The 20,021-nt window shown below is 36.8% G+C and overlaps 3 protein-coding genes across 3 annotated transcripts; all 3 read left to right on the top strand.

Moving 5' to 3' along the window:
• The first annotated feature begins 838 nt into the window (after positions 1–838).
• Positions 839–6,910, top strand: rnf25 (ring finger protein 25). The gene is made up of 10 exons (XM_084407571.1): positions 839–929; positions 1,393–1,464; positions 1,581–1,677; positions 1,801–1,868; positions 1,968–2,037; positions 2,537–2,608; positions 2,709–2,855; positions 3,417–3,506; positions 3,813–3,950; positions 6,029–6,910. The coding sequence occupies exons 1-10, from the start codon at positions 883–885 to the stop codon at positions 6,800–6,802; spliced, it is 1,575 nt and encodes a 524-aa protein (XP_084263697.1). The 5' UTR covers positions 839–882; the 3' UTR covers positions 6,803–6,910.
• Positions 6,911–7,285: 375 nt separating this feature from the next.
• Positions 7,286–11,655, top strand: kat8 (K(lysine) acetyltransferase 8). Its single transcript, XM_084395694.1, has 11 exons — positions 7,286–7,720; positions 7,940–8,014; positions 8,128–8,306; positions 8,537–8,590; positions 8,724–8,888; positions 10,111–10,200; positions 10,414–10,554; positions 10,671–10,764; positions 10,852–11,002; positions 11,164–11,318; positions 11,431–11,655. The coding sequence occupies exons 1-11, from the start codon at positions 7,381–7,383 to the stop codon at positions 11,493–11,495; spliced, it is 1,509 nt and encodes a 502-aa protein (XP_084251820.1). The 5' UTR covers positions 7,286–7,380; the 3' UTR covers positions 11,496–11,655.
• A 997-nt stretch (positions 11,656–12,652) lies between these two features.
• Positions 12,653–18,003, top strand: LOC311291955 (serine protease 33). Its single transcript, XM_084411336.1, has 6 exons — positions 12,653–13,401; positions 13,498–13,521; positions 14,422–14,587; positions 15,080–15,351; positions 17,138–17,304; positions 17,373–18,003. Exons 1-6 carry the CDS (start codon positions 13,356–13,358, stop codon positions 17,619–17,621), a joined length of 924 nt encoding a protein of 307 aa, XP_084267462.1. The 5' UTR covers positions 12,653–13,355; the 3' UTR covers positions 17,622–18,003.
• Positions 18,004–20,021: the final 2,018 nt, after the last annotated feature.

Raw genomic sequence — 20,021 nt, 5'->3', positions numbered from 1 at the left:
TTTTCCTGGATTAAACCTACTAAATAAATGGTGAGCACCGTTTCTTTAAGTTATTTTATTTGACCTCTGAATCATGTTTGTTGAATCATAAACTCCCTTTTAAAAATGTTATTTACAATATACAAAATGTATTAATATGTTAAATGTCATCAGAATACAAATGAGAAAAGAGTTAAAGAGCTTAAAGAGGGAAAATAAAAAAAGATAGAGAAAAATAACTTGAGGGTAAGATATTAATCTATGCATCAGTTACAATTAAAGTCCTTACAAATGGAAGACGTTCTACTTGCTTGCTTATTAACCGAAGATGTAATTATATTAAGATACATTTTAAACTCTTTCAAAAACAGAAAAAGAAAAAATCTTGTTGGTAAACTTAGATTTATGGATATAACATTTACAAAGAAAATAAATTGAAATTAATAACAAAGCAAGCGTTATTTTAGTAGGGTCAGAATCAAAATATCCAAAAATAATGTCTATAGAGGTTGTGGACATATCTTGCTGGATATTACCTTTAATAAATGTCGGTATTTTCCCAAAGTTGTTCAGTATAGAGCCCAAAATAAATGATAGATAGTTTATGTGTGAATTTGAGCATCGTGTATCAATATCAGCTTTATATTTAGTCATGAAATGTTTGACAGGGAAAAATATATTTATTATTTTGAAAGACTTTGACCTTATTAGTGAGAAAGTATTTTTGTTGCAAGGACTAAATCTTTTTCCAATTTAATTTTTTTAATAAATAATTCCAGTAAAATACTGCATGAGATACAGATAAAATAATAGTTTCAAGAAAAAGGGATCTAATTGAATCATAAACTCCTGCATCCTAGAAATTCCCATCTGTTTGTCAGTCGGCTCTGTGTCAGCTGACCGATGTCGTGGAGTTGTGACGTCACCGCCAACATGGCTGCCGAGAGCGAGTGAGTATTATCAGAGAATGTATTATCATTATGTAGCTGGAAAATACTGACAGAAACGTGTATTAATTACTAATTACTATATAAATCCAGAGCTGATTGACATTGACTAAATTCCTTATTTGGAAGACTTGTTAACGGTACAAGAGAGCTGTCATATGTGACTAAGTACATTCCGTGATATGTGATAACATAACAATTTAATGGTACAGTCTAATTTATACAGAAAACTACAAAAATCGTTTTGTCCGAGAATTACAGTAAATAAGTGAATCCATAGTTAATTTGTTCGGCTTTAACCGGTGTAGTCATGGCATTGCAATTGTCAGTATCTAAGTAAACAAATGGCCAAGTGTTTTACTGTGTGCCTTTGACCCAGCGTCTCTGGTTATCTGATGTGTCATACTCATGTTAATGTTACATTAGATCAGTTCTACTCGAAATTCACATCTGTTTGACACCACAGTGTCCTGTCTGAAATTGAAGTGCTGCAGTCCATCTACTTGGATGAGCTCAGTGTTACTCAGAGAGATGAGGGGTAAATGTTTTATCATTTATTGCTCTTTTAGTTTTTCACAAATTTCCTGAGATAATAATATAGTTAACTGTTATTAACCTGAACAGAAATAAAGATGTCAAATGTGTCTCAATTAGTGGGTGTACAGTCAGTTTGGTACTCCATCCCTCCACTGCGGAGGACTGTCTCTCTCAGTTTGTCCGTCTTACGCTGACAATGGATCTGAACTCTCAGGTTTGTTGGTTAAATTGCTATAATATTTGACTAAAGTAATGGATCTAACATGTTTTGTATTTAATTGACACTCCTTTATAGCAACTTACTTTCTGTTGGTGTATTTTTTTTATTCATTTTCAGTATCCATATTCATCCCCTTGCATCTCTATTCACAATCCACGTGGACTCTCGGATGATAAATTGCTCAGGTGATTGATTATTATTAGATATTGTTATGTTTAAACTTGAGAATGTCCTTTTTCACTTCTTACTCTTTCCAGTGTTTTCACATGCTGCTCTTTTGTCAGTTTACAGAGCAGTTTGCAGAAGGAGGCAGAGTCATGTATGGGGACACCTGTACTGTATCAGCTCATAGAGGTTAGATTCCTTATTCGGTCCATAACTACACTCACTTTCGAATGTTTGGGGTCGATACGTTTAAAAAAAAAAGGAATTTACACTTTTATTCAGCTGCATGTCAGATGCATTAATTTGATCAAAAGTAACAGTAACAAGACATTATTAATGTTACAAAAATCTATTTCAAATAAATGCTGTTCTTTTGAACTTTCTATTTATCAAAGAATCCTGAATTCCCCCACTGATTCCACAACAATTTTAAGCAGCACAACTGTTTTCAACATTGATAATAATAATAATAAATGTTTCTTGAGCAGCAAAACAGCACATTAGAATGATTTCTGAAGGATCTTGTGACACTGAAGACTGGAGTAATGATGCTGAAAATTTAGCTTTGCCACCACAGTAATAAATGGCATTTTAATTTTTTAAATTTTTTTAAATGCTTCAACCTCAAATGGTAGGGTATATTCCTTTTATCTTGTGTTTGTCTCAAACAATTTCTCTATCCTCACAGAGAGCTAAAGAGATACTGACTGAGAGCAATATTCCCCATGGAAACTGTGTCATCTGTCTTTACGGCTTTAAGGTGGGGTATTTTAATTGTGAGAGTACCATAAAAATATGCACATAATGTGGCCTGTTTGTAAAATTGAACTTGTTCCTCCTCTGTTTTGTCCTAACCATAGGAAGGGGAAGTGTTCACTAAGACCAGCTGCTATCACTATTTCCACTCGCACTGCCTTGGCCGCTACATCACTCACTCTGAGATGGAGCTGCAGGACCGTGAGAGGGAGCTGGAGGAGGATAAAACTAGAGACCAGGCGGAAAAAGAGGTGGGGCTGTTCATCATAGCAGAGGATACTTACAGTCTCCTTATCTTGTATCCACCTTGTTTTTCAACACGGAAGTAAGGTGCTTTCTGTGACTCTGCAAGACTTCCGATTTATTAGCCGCTATAGAGAAATAACGAGAAGACTATATTAAAGTGCAGTAAACTATAAATCTGTTTGCACTACAAACCAGAGTGCTTATAATCAAGACACTACATTAAAATAATATGGTAAGACATACCAGTTTGCAATATCAAACAGCATAACAAGCTGTTTTGTACAGCTAAAAATAACTGGAAGCCAGACACATTAAAATTACAAATGGCCGCGCCCACTCTTACCTGAAAAATATGGTGGATACTTTAATATAGTTTCTTAGAGCAAAATGCTACATAATACAATGGTAAATATGTAGCATTTTGCTCTAATACATCCCAGTGAAAGATTTTGTGTATTATGTAATTATTATATAATCTACTTCAACATTTCTTTGAATATAATAGCTAACTGCAAAACTTAAATGTGCAGTGAGGTATGCTGTAAACAAAATTCTTTCATTAACAGGAGTTGGCTGTTGTTTGCCCTGTGTGTCGAGAGCCTGTGACCTACGATTTGGATGCCCTTCTTTCCTCCCCTGCTCCAATTTTCACTCAGGTAAGACATACAGGCACAGTGTATCATTCTCTGTGGACACGGTTTTAGCAGTTGGGTCAAGCTAAACTGGCCTGGGCATGACGTTTATCATTGTTAGAAATGTCAAGTGGACAAAGTCACTCTTGTGTTCAGTGCCAAGCAGTAGATTTTTTTAAACAGTGCATCATTGTCCCATGTGCAGTCCCTCTTGTTGTAGCTGACTATGCCAGGATGTCTAGTTTGAAAGCGCAACACCCTAATGTATGCTCACTGGTCACATGCTGTGGATACACATGAACATTGTGTTTATTATTGCTTCACTCACAGCAGGAGGATGTGGTCATCGATGGGGAATTTAGAACGAAATGGGCAGCGCTCCAGAAGACTCTGGAACGGCAGAAGGAAAAGGGTGGAGTTATTGACCCAGAAGAAGAGTCTAATAGGTTCCTAATTCACATTAATGAGGTAAATCCTGGATGGAACATTCCGATTTGACATGTTCGGCCCGCATACACAATGCAAAGTTTTGGGAGTCACAACTGCATTAAAAAAACAACAATATATAATAATAAAAATAATTTATAATAAAATAATATATGATATTAAAGGGGTTGTTGATTATGGTTTCACTTTTCTAACTTTAGTTAGTGTGTAATGTTGCTGTTTGAGCACAAACAACATCTGCAAAGTTCCAACGCTCAAAGTTCAAAGTAAAGGAAGATATTTGCTTTTAAAGAAACTGTTTTTTAAGGACTACAACAAACGGCTGGTAGGGACTACACAAGCTTCCTCCCGGGTTAGTGACATTATTAGGGAACACGCAGTTAGGGAACACGCAGTCCATGTTGAGAAGAGGAGAGTTGTTGTAGTCGAGCACATTTGGGAGTCTGCTTGAGCTGTCGCATCCGTCTTTTGCAATACTGTTGTAAGATGCCTACAGAGTGACATGCTACTGCATTTTGTGTTACGTACGTACGTAACACAAAATGCAGTAGCATGTCACTCTGCAGGCATCTTACAACAGTTCCCACACAAGCGATTTTATAGATTATCATGACAGAATATGCTAATCAAAGACTTGAAGATAGTTAACTCCACATCAGCAACATAAATTAATCAACTAACCATTCAGAAACGTCCTGTTGCAATCTACATGTCACTTCTTCTTGAGTCTCTCCATCATTGTCCGACTCCAGTTTAAACATTAAAGGGAGAACAGTTTCTGACATTTTGGTGCTTGTCTGCGTGAGGTAATCGGAGCTGCTAACACACACACACACACACACACACACACACACACACACACACACACACACAGCTCTTGAAGCTCTGCCCTCTGCCGGGAGCAGCAGCTAATTTGCATTTAAAGGGAGACACACGAAATGATGCGTTTTTACTGACCCTCAAAAAGGGACAATTTGAACATGCTGTAAAAAATTATCTGTATTGTATTATGTATTATGTATATATCATTTTTATTATAAGTACAAAGTTACTAAATTATATATAAAAGTATATATATAATATACTCACTCACAAAAAAATATATATATATATATATATATATATATATATATATATATATATATATACAGTGCTATGCATAAGTTTAGGCAACCATGCTAAAGTTGACTAAAAAGAGGAATAAAAAATCATATTTTGCAAATTTAACTTAATGCCTTATTTTAAAAAATTAGGAAAAATCCAACCTTTAAGGACACCAATTTTCTTTGTGAATGAATAATGTATCGTAAATAAATAAATGTTCTTCCTTAAAAAACAGGGTGCATAAGTTTGGGCACCACTATGTTAAATTCCCATAGAGGCAGGCAGATTTTTATTTTTAAGTATTTTTTTTTTTTTTTTTTTTAGGATACTATGCATCCTGATAAAGTTCCCTTGGCCTTTGGAATTAAAATAGCCCCACATCATCACATAGCCTTCACCATACCTAGAGATTGGCATGGAGTACTTTCCATAAGATCATCTCTCAATGCAAATCAAACTAGCTATTAGGCTAACTGAAATAAAATCATGCCAATCTCTAGGTATAGTGAAGGCTATGTGATGATGTGGGGCTATTTTAATTCCAAAGGCCAAGGGAACTTTATCAGGATGCATAGTATCCTAAAAAAAATAAATAAAAAATACTTAAAAAAAAAAATCTGCCTGCCTCTATGGGACTTTAACATAGGGGTGTACACACTTATGCACCCTGTTTTTTAAGGAAGAACATTTATTTATTTACGATACATTATTCATTCACAAAGAAAATTGGTGTCCTTAAAGGTTGGATTTTTCCTAATTTTTTAAAATAAGGCATTAAGTTAAATTTGCAAAATATGATTTTTTATTCCTCTTTTTAGTCAACTTTAGCATGGTTGCCTAAACTTATGCATAGCACTGTATATATATATATATATATATATATATATATATATATATATATATTCACCCTGAAGAGGAGTGACAATTGAGGACTTTGAGTTCTCAATGTCAGTATTTGAATGAATAAATAAATGAGGGATGTTTTTTTTCTTCAGGCTCAAGACTCTCCTGGTACAGATGCCTCTGGTGCCGAATCTTGTCAGTCACTCCCTTCCTCATCCCCAGATTCCATTGGTGCAACCCAAGCCTCTCAAAGTCATCACACTATAGGCCAATCACAGCGTCTGGGCACTCATGAGAAAAGGCAACAAGGTGACTTCAAGAGAGGTCATAGAGGAAGAGGAGGCAGAAGAGGTGGATCAGGACGTCATGCAATGCCTTCACCTGGGGTGGAACGGTTAGGCAGGCTCACGCAGTCTTCTGATAAGATTAATTATGTCAACTCAGACCTGCCAAACACTACATCACAGGTAGAAAGCACAGCACCAGGACAGGCATTTGAACTCAGTGATAATATAGCACAGCTCAGGAAGCCTTTGATCAATGAAGAAGAAAAATATATTCCTCAAGACAAGGTTACTTCAAATTCTAACTGTGGACAAGATGTGGGCAAACAAAATGTTTGTATTTCAAAAGATGTGGATCAGACATTCTTACAGGATGGACACCCAGAAAGGGAGCATGTGGGTAGAGGATGGAAGCGTGGTAGTCGTGGCTCCGGACGACATTATGGACACTGGCAGGAGAGGAACTTTAAGGGACCCGGTTACTGGGATAATTCTGGGAGTGTCGGTCACCGTGGAGGTGGGCATAGAGCCAGAGAGGGAGGGGCTGGGCATCATCACAGAGGGGGTGGAGCTCATAGAGGTGGTGGGAGGGGTTTGCTTCAAAGAGTGGAAAAAGAATTTAGGAAAGAGGGAGTACTCTGACAATGGGAGAGGGGAGGTACAGGCAGAGGAACAAGCATACCTCCCTGTTTCACCAACTGTACTATCATCATGTCTGTGTCTATAATAAAATTCTCCACAAGCAATGAACTGACCCATGTTTTTCCTTTCTCTTTTGGGCAAGTCATTGTTGTTAGTGAAAATGAAGGAATAGACATTGCAGTTAGGAAGGAGTCTAACCACTCAGGAAGTTCAGTGAAGTTTACTATTACTAAAGCAATTGTAATTGTGTCAACAATCCACAAAATTGAAATGTGAAAAAGTTTGTTCTTTCTGTCGCAGGTTGTGATAAAATTTTATATTTATTATATTCATTCTAAACGTCTGCAAAGACTAACTCTCAATCATTAATAAAGCACTGAACAGCCTGTACAGCTCTCATGTAAAAGTAGATTAAACTATTTATTTTATGTGTCCCAGCATGTGTTGGTATTTAATGGTCATAATACTTTCAATAGTGATACAAAACAGTGGTACACTGTTTACACAAAGCAGGGCTGAAAAAGTGCACTGCGCATGCTCGAGTTATCGCGGTGCGCAATGTTTTCAAATGGACAAAGATGTCTGGCGTAGCAATGTCAATGTCCAGCAATCGTCACCCAAATATGAACAATTCATACGATAACTGCGGCTCAGAAGAGCGAATGGACGTTGAAATAGACGCTGGCCACGCTGGAACCGACCGAGGAAGCTTAGATACGGGAACACGAGCAACATGTTCATCAAACGGCAGCGGCGGGGAAGAGGATGAGGCGGAGGCCGCGGATCGAGAACGAGAAGCCACGGGCTCGAGTACTCCGCACTCCGGGGATGGAATGTCGCACTGCGGCGGCAGAGAGCAAGAGGTGTCGGTGGAAATCGGAGAGACTTATCTGTGTCAGCGTGCGGACAAAACATGGCGTAAGCTAAAATACTTATTTAGAATTGTATTTCAGAAACACATACTTTGCCATTTTATAGTTAAATTCTCCGTTACTGTATTATCACGTATATATATAATATATATAACTTATATATATATATATTTTTTTATAAAAACATGCTGATTAAGAAATGCGTAATATAAGCATGCACATACTGTTTGTTGGCTTATTTATTTATTTAGTACTTTTCTTTCAGATTCAGCAGAGGTTATTCAGTCCAGGCTGAATGAGCAGGAGGGCAGAGAAGAGTTTTATGTCCACTATGTTGGATGTGAGTGGAATTGCATTCAAATCCCATTCGTGGCTGATCATACACAGATGCTTTATAGGTTTGTGTAGTCCTTACAGATTCACTGAGCAGATGCTCTCTTTTGTCATTTGCAGTCAACAGACGTTTAGATGAATGGGTTGGAAAGGCTCGTTTAGCCCTGACAAAGACTGTGAAAGACGCAGTGAGAAAAAGTGTGGAGGAAGGTGGCGGGGGAGAGCTTGTGGACCAGCCGGAGAGGAAGATCACCCGAAACCAGAAGCGTAAACATGACGAGATCAACCACGTTCAGAAGGTACCTGTAATCACCTTTCTGCTAATCTAAATCACACACACAGTACTTAATTTGATTGGTGATACGTTTGATACGTTTTCCAGTTTAAACAGTAAATTATTATTTGACTGAGCTATGGTCACCTTAGTTTTAATTGTATTCACATATGAACCATTTAAAAGTCTGAACAAGTCCATATCAGTCCAGTAGCAACATTACTAATTATTTGACCCCGTATTTTTTTCCTCTAGACTTATGCAGAGATGGACCCTACTACGGCTGCCCTGGAGAAAGAGCATGAGGCTGTAAGAAGGGGCAACATTTGCATAATCCTCATTGATAAATAATCTACTTTAATGGTGTTTTCCATCAATATAGCTTTAAATAAATTGTCCATCTGTTTTCTCATTTTAATCAAAGTGTCACTTTCATTTTCAGATCACAAAAGTAAAATATGTGGACAAGATCCAGATTGGGAATTTTGAGATTGATGCATGGTACTTTTCTCCATTCCCTGAGGACTATGGAAAACAGCCCAAACTTTGGATCTGTGAATACTGCCTGAAGTATATGAAGTATGAGAAGACTTTCAGATACCACCTGGTCAGTCCATACAATGGTTTTGTTGTTGATTTACATTGTACCATAGGGGGTGCTATACATCTAATGTATTTAAATGCTTGAAAGAGAGTGCTGAAGGCATGATTTATTTTTGCAGGCCAACTCAGAGGTTAGGATCACACAGTTCAATCCAAAAGCCAATGGAAAAATCCTATGCCAACACATAGGGGATGTGTTGGCATAGGATTTTTCCATTGGCTTTTGGATTTTTGCATAAAATAAGCTCTGTGACCAACAAAAGTTTATGATTCTTGCATGTAAAGACAATCTTCACAAATTAACACAAATGTATTGATTTTTTGAGAGTAAATAAAAGCACCAGGAGTAAAAAGAAAAGGTTAAGGCACTGATATATTTCAAGTGAAATTGAAGAATGAACTGATGTGACATAATTTCACACAAAATTTGGCCAGAACGAGGTTCTTTTGGAGTTCGTTTTGGTAGTTAAAAACTGCTTTCCAGAAAAGTTCGCTACGGCTGGTAAACACCTTTGCACTACCAAAGTGGCGTCAGATGTTCGCTAACAGTATCTCGCTGCTCACGTATTCCGAACTTCGTTTTACCATTAAGCAAAGATCGAAAAAGAACTTCGCCGTGAGTATATTGGGGCCTTTAGGCTATAAATAAACTACACCAATCACTAAATTTCCAACAAATCTTTTAATGTTTATGTAAAATCTGAAAGTTTGAGTTAAGATAATTTGCAAGAGTGTGATTATAAACACAACGAGGCTATGAAATTGATCTAGTGTTTAGATACATTTTTGGTGTGATGAAGTTTCATGTCCCCGACCACCTCTGTCATCCCATTTAGCCACTTGCTAGCAACCGCTTTTTCAAATAACTACTAAAGTTATTTGTGTCGTAGAAAAAAATATAAAGATAAAATATCTTGAGCTTGTGTTATCCACAGATCTTATTAAGACATTTATCCAAAACCCCATTCAAAAATACCTCGACAATGGAACCAGAAGTGCAAAAATGCTAACTCACTTTTTAGGGCTCATTACTGTAGCACTCTTGCACAAGCATTTGTTTTTAGTCAGTGTTGGTCTTTGTTGGTCAGCTAGTTTTAAAAGATTTTTGTTGTGTTCGTTGTCTTTTAGAGCATTTCTAGCTTCACAGGTTAAGGTTTACATTCTTACTAAATTTATGCTTTCTTTTGTTTTCCCGCTCCTTTGTTTCTCATTGGCTCTCGTTTCAGTCACAGTGTCAGTGGCGCCAGCCTCCAGGCAAAGAGATTTATCGCCGAAACAATATCTCGGTATACGAAGTTGATGGGAAGGACCATAAGGTGAGCCAAATGAATGACACCTACCACTTACATTTAACATGAAACAGAGAAACAAATCATTTCATGATAAATAGATTTCAGACCTGGAGAAGACTATGTAAACCTAAACTGATTTATTGCATGGCTAATACATGCGCATGTGATTTTGTGCATGTCCATGTGCTGTTGAATTTTCCACAGTTTCTGTCGTTCTCACTGTCCTTCTCGCTGTAGATCTACTGTCAGAATCTGTGTCTCCTGGCAAAGCTGTTTTTGGATCATAAAACACTTTACTTTGACGTGGAGCCGTTCATCTTCTACATCCTCACTGAAGTCAACAAACAGGGAGCACATATTGTGGGTTACTTCTCTAAGGTAAAGTGTTTCTACTGTTTGTTTTTGACATTGAATGTCAGTTGTATTTATGCAGTGTAGCTGTTGATTTGTATCTTATTTAACACGCTTTATCGATGCATGTTTTTCATGAGCAGGAGAAAGAGTCTCCAGATGGGAACAATGTTGCTTGTATTCTCACTCTTCCTCCATACCAGCGAAGAGGATATGGAAAATTTCTAATCGCATTTAGTAAGTTTCACCCCTGATTCACCTTTCACCAATTGTTCGCCTCTGATATAGATGAATAATTGTTCTTTGTGTCATAATTCTTCTCAGGTTATGAGCTATCGAAGCTGGAGAGTACAGTGGGGTCTCCAGAGAAACCTCTGTCAGACTTGGGGAAGTTGAGTTATAGGAGTTACTGGTCATGGGTACTACTAGAGATTCTGCGAGACTTCAGAGGGACTCTGTCCATCAAAGACCTCAGGTACACGTCTAGTCCCAAATACAAGTACAAACCTGCACGGAGAAAAAAAATACATGTACAATTCAGACAAACATTTTTAAAAAGGAAAATACTGCAAGATAAATTGGCCGCTAATGCTTTGATAAGGAGCACTAACTAATGCATACTGTCTGTACCCATAGTCAGATGACAAGTATTACTCAGAGTGACATCATCAGCACATTACAGTCTCTAAACATGGTCAAGTACTGGAAAGGTCAGCATGTCATCTGTGTCACACCCAAACTTGTAGAGGAACATCTCAAAAGTGCCCAGTACAAGAAACCCCCAATAACAGGTAACGGATCTGAAAAATGCGCAAATGTGCTTCTTATGCTAGCTTTATGTATGTGATGTTGTGTATTTACGAGTTTAAACCATTAACCATTTTACATTTTGTGTTTTTACAGTGGACACACATTGTTTGAAATGGGCACCTCCTAAACACAAGCAGGCCAAGTTCTCTAAAAAATGAGGAGAGTGAGACTGTCCCTTCATCCCAGATGTTTTTCACAGCTAACCTTAAATGTCACGTAGAAATACTCTCTCCAAGAGGGAAAGGTGTAAGATTGTACATTCGCATTGTATTGAGGCTGTTATTTTTTTTAAATAAATGAATAGTAATATTCATGTCATTGTTTTTGAAGGTTCTTTATTTCAAGTCAACATTTTATTGCATCAGTGTGGTACTTCAGATCATTTATGTTCTGTGAGGTGGTTTAATAGTTATACCAGACTCCCTTTCATGTTCAAATGGCAAAAGCACTTTGAAGAAAAAAGTTTGTGAAGTCAAGCAACATTATGTTGAATTATTCATTAGACAGTATAGAATTACCTATTGCACATGCAGCACCTGTCTGGCTTTTAGGTGAAAGTTGATACCTATATACACTGTGTGTGTATATATATATATATATATATATGTATATGTATGTGTGTATGTATATGTATATATGTATGTGTGTATGTGTGTATGTATATGTATGTGTGTATGTATATGTATGTGTGTATGTAGGCTATATGTATGTGTGTATGTATATGTATGTATGTATGTATGTATATGTGTATGTATATATATGATAAAGAGGGTCGAATGACTTGTGTAGAAGAATGGCCCTTCAGCGTAAGGAACAATACCTGGTAACTATAAATCTTTAAGGGATTTTTATACTACTGATATAGTTAATAGCCAACTGTTTTCTATTCTTTTGAAATATTAATTATTTGATGAAGCATTTTTGTGTTACTAAAGTTATAAAATAATAGCTGTGGGTAAAGAGTGGCAGATATTTAAAGGTAAACGTGGTGTTTTTAGCAGAAATGATCATGTTTATAACCATGGTTTTATATAAAAATTCTACGATTATAGTGGACAACAGTAAACTAGTTATTACTGTTTTACTAAAAATACCAGTTTTTTAATAGTGATTACGAACCTTGCATGTAAATGCAGAAAATAACGTTACAAATAATGTTCGAAAATGTTTTCATGAAAAAAAATCTCTGTATTTAAATATTCTGAATATTAAACTTTTTATGGATTCTTTTCAAGTAATATGCAGCAAAGTTCGAATTTATGGTAGCCTACTTGAAATGGGTATATTGCTGGAATCAATAGCGCCTAGTGAAAAATTATTATTGTGTGGCTTGAGAAAAGATAAAAGTAAATTGAACTGAAAGTCTGCATTTTTTCCGAAACTAATTAAACTTTTAATCCAACTGTTCAACATGAACGGCAGGAATTCTGCTTTCCTCCACTGTGTGAATCTTCTTTATGGCGAGAACAACGGGCTCATTATTTGGGAGGAGATTGAGAGCGCGCGTTGTGATTGGATGCTGGCAGCAGGTAGAAACGCACAGGTACATTCATACATTCTCTGGCAAATGAACATTTCTGCGTTTTCGCTCGGTTATCCTTTCTTCCATGTCGATTACATCGAAATCTTTGTTCTCAAATGTCATGCAAATTATTGTTTGAGGATACGAATATGTACCGTATTCAAAACGAGGCATCACAAATCTGTAGCTTGTCGCAATTAGAGTCTTCGTGTGTTCGGGTTTAAATCGTTTTTTTTTTTTTTTTTTTGCCCGAAAAATAAACAGTGTTCATTGACTTTTATTGTTGTTCGCGCGCTTTATCCGACTTTGGGATATCCCCTTTGGGTATAGGCTATAGGACATTTGACATTACAAGTAAGTTTTTGGACTCAACTGTTGACAACAACGTTGATTGTTTTTTGTTGAATTAGAGCCCAAGGGTCACTCCAAGGGCAAATTATTATAGTTTAATCTTTAAAACACGCATTATTTATAGACACTCCGCCAACTCAACAGAATGACTGATTCTTGCCTGCAGCTGCTCTTTGTCTTGATGGTAACAGGTAGGCTAAGTCTTGTTAGGGTGTAGTAATGGTCTTATTGGATTCAATGCATTCATTAAAATCATTATTTGTCTCTCTGTGTCCGACAAAATACAGGGCTGTCAACGTGTGTGGCACAAGGTAATTATTTTTCAGTTTATGGGTCAGTGACAGTGAGTGTCTGAGATGAGAGAGAAATCTCTATAAAAATCATGTAGGCTAATCTTTAGAGTCATGTTTTGTTTTGTTTTCATACGAATTTAAATGTTTATAATGATTTTTTAAAAGATATGAAGAAAATGATCTGAATGTAGTAATAAAATACTTGTTCAACTTAAAAACCAAAATTAAGGCTACCCCATTTGCTACCCCAACTTTCTAGTAAAAGGACAAAATATTTGATATTATAAATCAGATCTTGTGGGTCTATGGGTCTTCTTGTTGTACTATATTTTCTTGTCACATGATCACAATAGTGTCCTTCCTACTACCTATTTTTCTTTTAATAGTAATTTAAAACAAATTGATTTGTTGCTTATTTTTAAATTTAAATATTTTTAAATTAATAAAAGATGCTAAACAACATTTCTTTTTAATTTACATTTATGCATTTGACAGATGTTTTATCCAAAATGACTTGCATTGCATTTAAGGAACACAACTTAGGAATGAAACCCATGACCTGTAGCTTTCTAGAACCATGCTCTACTGTTTCAGCTTAGACAGTAGACATTTTTTTACTTTAAGCCTCACGTTACATATCACAATGACTTTGGATTCAGAAATCAATTTTTATGCATTTTTGAATAGCTTAATAGATCATTCTTACAACGTTCTCCTCCCTCTCTTTAAGTTTGTAACCTTACCCACAACAGCTTTTACTCAGGTCTCATGTCTCATGCCTCATGCCCCTGTTTGTATTGCTCCTTATTAGTGAGAAGATGTAATGATACTCTAGGGGAGTTGTAGGGCAGGTGTGATCTGGTAAGAAAACCTCCACTGTGTATGTACACTAAATCTCCTCTGACCTGTTCACGTAAGTGTGCGGCAGGCCTCCGCTAGGTAAACGTATTGTGGGAGGAGTTGAAGCATCAGCAGGGGCGTGGCCATGGCAAGTGGACATTCAGATGGGAGCCAACGGTCATGTTTGCGGTGGATCCATAATTGCAAAAAATTGGGTCCTCTCTGCTGCACACTGCTTTCCTAAGTAAGTATTATTATCATATTATCAATGCCTGTGTTGATTATAGAGAAGTTAAAGGTTGTATCAGCGATTTCAGGCCCAAAAAAGGCCCAAACATAAATTATCACATTCATCTAATCTTTCCTAACGATCCGCTAGCTGCCCGCCCCATAAGCAGGCCGTCAAAAAAACGCATCTCTGTAGGCAGCCTAGGCTCTGAGATCTGCACACAAAAACAATTGGTTTCACCAACCACTCAAAACCAAAACAAATAGTGTTCCAACCAATCACCGACAGGGGGAGGGTGTTGTGAGGTTTTGCGCTCGTGCTGGAGAACACGAGAGCAAAACCTCACAACAACCTCACAGGCGGTTTTTTGACGGCCTGCTTATGGGGCGGGCAGCTAGCGGATCGTTAGGAAAGATTAGATGAATGTGATAATTTGTGTTTGGGCCTTTTTTTGGGCCTGAAATCGCTGGTACAACCTTTAATGTTCTCTGTATCTCCTACCCTCAGCCCCTCAGAAGTGTCTTCATATCGCCTGTACATGGGACGCCATCTGCTTAATGGCTATAACCAGTTTGAGATGGTCAGTCAGGTGCAGCGGGTGGTTGTTCCAGAAGGATACTCAAGCCCTCAGGAGGGGAGAGATGTAGCCTTAGTGCAGCTGCGCTCTCCGGTCACCTGGTCAGACAGGATTCAGCCTGTGTGTCTGCCATATGCTGGCTTCCAGTTCAACAGTGGAACCTTATGCTACGTTACAGGCTGGGGACACACTCAAGAGGGCGGTAAGTGCATCAACAAGAAAATAAGGGGTAACAACAGAGATTTTACTCTTTAAACATGTGGCAAAGGTTTTCTGGATGTGATGTTTCCTTGGGAGGGACAGCTGGATTTCTTACCATTTCAGTAGTGGTAATTACAGTGGACAAGGTGAAGTCAGAAGAAGCAATCATGGACATTTAAATAATGGCTTAATTGTGAAAATATGCAGCAGGATTGAGTTAGCCAAGAAATGTGAGTGGGAAAAGTGGATGGATTTACTTAATGCTGAACTGTAAAATTGACCAGCAAACTTCTTAACAGATTTGTAAGAATTGAGAAATTAGAAAATGCCGGACAGGTTGAAGAGCGACCAGACCCTAAGGGGACAAAGGACCTCTCTGGGAATTAACATTTGAACTCCCCCTTGTGCACTATCGAGGCGAAAGGGTCACCTCCGAGTCATCCTAATCTACATTTCATTCCCTCATCCCTCACCCCCTCTCTCTCATGCTCAGATCACCTGAATTCACCCAAGAAAATATATAGTTTATTGTGAATGATTATCATCAAGTATTGTACATTTTGGTATCATTTGAAATGTCTCATTGCGACTGGTACAAATGTCTCATTTCCAAATAAGTAAAACAAAAGGTAATAAGGTTTTTAAGAGATTAGGGATAACTGGCACACAAAGGAAGGTGGTCTCCTGGCAAATGGTCTCACACCCCCAAAAGGTGTAACCTCTGATTGCAAATTTCCATTGTTAGAAGATGTTTCCATGTGAAAGAGGTTCTGTCTATATAATGGAACGCAACGAGAAGATCGGGGCCTTTTTGTAACTCCAGTTGGCCCATGATGCTAAGGGTGACTCTTACTTAAGAGTAAACTCGTCTTAGCATCATGTATCTTAATGTTGGGTCGGGGCCTTTCTGTATTTCAGATTAGCCCGTGAGGCTGAGAGTAAGACTCTCAGCTTCATGTATAATGTTGGGTTCACCTCTCTTCTCTTTATTCCAGAGCATTTGATGTTTTGTATCGATTATCTTTGAATTGATTATGAAATTGGCATGACACATTTACCTGACATAATAAATTGTTACATTTGATTATTCTAACTGACTTTGACATTATATTCATTAAAGAGTTAAAAGGAATAGTCAAACATTCGCTCACATTTAATGATGCACATATCATTAAAACCTTTTCATTTATGGAGTCAGATGAAATAACGAGAGAATACATATTCAAATGTATTGCATTTAATCAAAAAATACTTTGCCTCGAGAAAAGACAGTAACACGTAGAGACCTTCCGCGCTGGTCGGATGCCGGACTTTGGGCCGATCGAGCACAAGCCTACAGATTCTTAATAGAACTTTTTTCACAACACATCAGTGTTGATACTTTGCGAGCATGTTCATGACCCTAAATGAGAAAGTCACAACATATCAAGACGTCCAGCCTTAAATGGAATGAAATTGACCCGCAACATATAAGATTTAAGTTTTTTTTTTTTCATTGTCCTGCAATGTGAGAAACAAAGTTTCCCTATGTCTTTTATCAAGCATTCATGCAAAGTAGCCATTGCTTCTGCTGTATGAAAAAGATCAAAATGATTTGACACGGTGATGGAAATGATAGATAAGAGATAAGACTGCATTGTGTCAGTAACAAATTTATGTGTGATATAGCTGCCTGACAAAAAATGTCTGGGCAAAGCATTATAGATATTACACTTCCATTCCCATTGCATGTTATAATAATAAGGTCCATTTTGTAAATTGCTTTCCCTGTCCTTCCTTTCAAATAGTCTCCCTCACTGGAGTTGGGGTGCTACGGGAAGTGGAAGTGCCCATTATCGACCAGTCTTCCTGCCAATCAATGTATCAGATTTTGTCATCTGATTTAGTAACAGTTGACGTCCTATCAGACATGATCTGTGCTGGATATATGGAGGGAGGCAAGGATTCCTGTCAGGTATGTTACTACTATTTGCTGGCGCACTGACATCCTACCATGTAAATAACATCATTTTTCTCTTTCAGGGGGACTCTGGAGGGCCTCTGGTTTGTCCTGTTGGCAATGGGACATGGATTCAGGCAGGAGTTGTGAGTTTTGGACTTGGGTGTGCTCAGAAGAACCGACCAGGTATCTACTCCCGGGTCTCGAGCTTTGCGAGCCTCATCCGCACCACAGTTCCAGAAGCTCCCTTTTTTGGTCATGCCTGGAGGAGTGAAAGTCAAACAACTCTGGTTCTAGGCCTCTCTATTGTGTTAGTAGTCTTTTGGAGATAGTAGATTCCTTAAGTACATGCAATGTACAAGTTAAACACAGTCTTAAATTTTGAAACACCATCAATTTTGTCTGTGGGGCATTGATTTGCCATGTTTTTGAATGCTGTTGTGGTGCAAAAATGTAATCAATGCAAAGCTTCAGAGGTGTTGCAGATTAATTTTAATAATGTATGTAACATGTTAATATGACAGAGTGATCTGGCCATCTTATTTTGCCTATAGGTGTTATATACTGTTGTTATTGTGTATTAGATATATTTTATGCAATTGCAGTAATGTCACCAAGATCTCACAACATTTTAAAAAGCCAATATCCTAGTTTATAGGATAAATTCAGAATGATTTTGTATTTCTTGTTCTGAATATTTTTAATGAAAAATCAAATTGATTTGACTGCATAAGGCATATTATTGCACATTACAAATACTGCTTTCACTCATTCATTCTATACCAGTGTTGTAACAACTTTTATAATTTTAGAATTGATATTAAATTAGTATGTCACCTGTGTTTTCTCTTTTGCTTGTGGTTTTTATTTATTTTTTAATATGCACTTAATAGTCATTGCAAAGCGATTTGATCTTGATTTTTTTCATACATTATACACTTTTAAAGAGAGAGTTCACCCAAAAATGTTGTAATTTATTCATCCTCATGTTGTTCCAAACCTGTATGAGTTTCTTTCTTCTGTTGAACACAAAAGATGATATTTTGAAGAATGTTGGTAACCACAGTTTGACGGCACCCATTAACCTCCACAGTGTTTGGGTGCCGTCAACTGTCTGGTTACCCATATTCTCCAAAATATCTTTTGTGTTCAACAGAAGAAAGAAACTCATGCAGGTTTGGAATTGGAACATCTCAAGGGAGTACAACATTTTTATTTTTGGGTGAAGTATCCCTTTAAGACACGGAACTAAAGATGCTTTTAATTTCAAGAAAATACAGGTTTTAAGTGGTTTTAAATTGTATGTGGTTACTGTATAATTGACTGTAGTGTGTAAATATTTTATAAGTCATTCCTGGGATTCTGTAATCAACATGGATTTTTTTTTATAATTTTTTTTTTTACATATAATTCATTTTCTAAATACCCCACATCATTAGGCACATATTAAACTTCCAAAAAACTCATTTTCCCACCTTTCCAGGCATTAAATAATTATTTTCAGATTTAAACACCTTTTATTCTCAACCCTCCAACGGACAAAATGGAATTGGTTTAAAAAGGATTTTACACAACTTGCTATAAAACAAACATCTACCTTCTGCTCATGAGTCCCTCATAACAATTTAATAACTGCAAATGTAACTTTTCTGATCGTTTTTAAAATTTTATGGGACTGAAGTAAAAAAAAAAAAAAAAATTGTGTGTTTGTGGTCTCTTTATATTATATTAATTTTTATGTTTAACTAAAACCACAATTGTATTGTGTTAATCCTTAAAATGCCAGATGGTAATCAGCAAGAAATGCTTTCCTTTTTAATTGTCGTACCTATTTTTTCCCCCAAAAAATATTAATGTGACAAGGTTGAGAACACAGTGACGGAGTTGAAGACTGTAACTGGTTTGAAGGGAGGCATTTAGTTCAATGTTATATTTTTCATTTTGTCACTTTCTCATATTGTGCCTTCCTTTCGGGTAAACATATTTGCATGCACAACACTGTCTTTATTGTTGCTGCCATTTCTGACATAGGATGCTTTTTAAGTAGACACATTACATCAAATATTCTATTTATAACAACATTTTGAGTTATGAAGTACTGAAACCATGACTATTTTATATTTTTTTATTAAAATTATTCATAAATGAAGTGAAAAACTCAGCTGTCACAAGTTTTCAACCCCGAAACAATGAGAAATATTCAGATATGTGATAGGGTTGAGTGTGACGGTTGAGGTTTTTTGCACAAAATGGCCACTTGCTCATCTTGTAGTGTAGGAGAGTAGTGTATGGCAGCAATGAAATAAGTACATTGGATATACTTATGGATAAAAAGAAAAGAAATTCCATCTAAATTTTTATGTGACAGGGTTGAGTTGTTAAGCTTGACAGTAATAGGCCTCCCTTGACTATAATAGGCCTCAAAAATATTAATGAAAAGTATATTACTACTTAGCATTTTATGCAACACTATTAAAAATACCTGAAAGGTGTCATTTCTGGTAAATGATGTCACATATGGGTGGAGTCTAAATTATAATATGCAGAGAATAGTTGTGAATATCGTGACGGGTTGAGTTCAGACCATAGACTGTAAAAAAATAGGTTCAGACTGAGAGACACACCGTTATAATCTGTTTTTTTAATATAAAATATCTTGCATTTTCACAAGAAAGTAACACAAATAAATCCTTACAAAATTGGCCAAAAAAATGACACTGTGCACATTTTGT

Source organism: Rutilus rutilus, assembly GCF_951802725.1.
Source record: "Rutilus rutilus genome assembly, chromosome: 1".
Taxonomy (NCBI): domain Eukaryota; kingdom Metazoa; phylum Chordata; class Actinopteri; order Cypriniformes; family Leuciscidae; genus Rutilus; species Rutilus rutilus.
The sequence above is the reverse complement of the archived record's forward strand: the minus strand, read 5'-3'. Positions and strand labels throughout refer to the sequence as shown.

What these genes read in the sequence shown, in the direction of transcription:
- rnf25 (XM_084407571.1), top strand. Translation starts at nt 883, where the DNA reads ATGTCGTGGAGTTGTGACGTCACCGCCAACATGGCTGCCGAGAGCGA. An exon ending in TCGGATGATAAATTGCTCAG is followed by an intron (nt 1,869 to 1,967) that starts GTGATTGATTAT and finishes CTCTTTTGTCAG; the next exon opens with TTTACAGAGCAGTTTGCAGA. An exon ending in TCCTAATTCACATTAATGAG is followed by an intron (nt 3,951 to 6,028) that starts GTAAATCCTGGA and finishes TTTTTTCTTCAG; the next exon opens with GCTCAAGACTCTCCTGGTAC.
- kat8 (XM_084395694.1), top strand. Translation starts at nt 7,381, where the DNA reads ATGTCTGGCGTAGCAATGTCAATGTCCAGCAATCGTCACCCAAATATG. An exon ending in GCGTGCGGACAAAACATGGC is followed by an intron (nt 7,721 to 7,939) that starts GTAAGCTAAAAT and finishes CTTTTCTTTCAG; the next exon opens with ATTCAGCAGAGGTTATTCAG. An exon ending in CTGTCCATCAAAGACCTCAG is followed by an intron (nt 11,003 to 11,163) that starts GTACACGTCTAG and finishes CTGTACCCATAG; the next exon opens with TCAGATGACAAGTATTACTC.
- LOC311291955 (XM_084411336.1), top strand. Translation starts at nt 13,356, where the DNA reads ATGACTGATTCTTGCCTGCAGCTGCTCTTTGTCTTGATGGTAACAG. An exon ending in GTCAACGTGTGTGGCACAAG is followed by an intron (nt 13,522 to 14,421) that starts GTAATTATTTTT and finishes TGTTCACGTAAG; the next exon opens with TGTGCGGCAGGCCTCCGCTA. An exon ending in GGGACACACTCAAGAGGGCG is followed by an intron (nt 15,352 to 17,137) that starts GTAAGTGCATCA and finishes CCTTTCAAATAG; the next exon opens with TCTCCCTCACTGGAGTTGGG.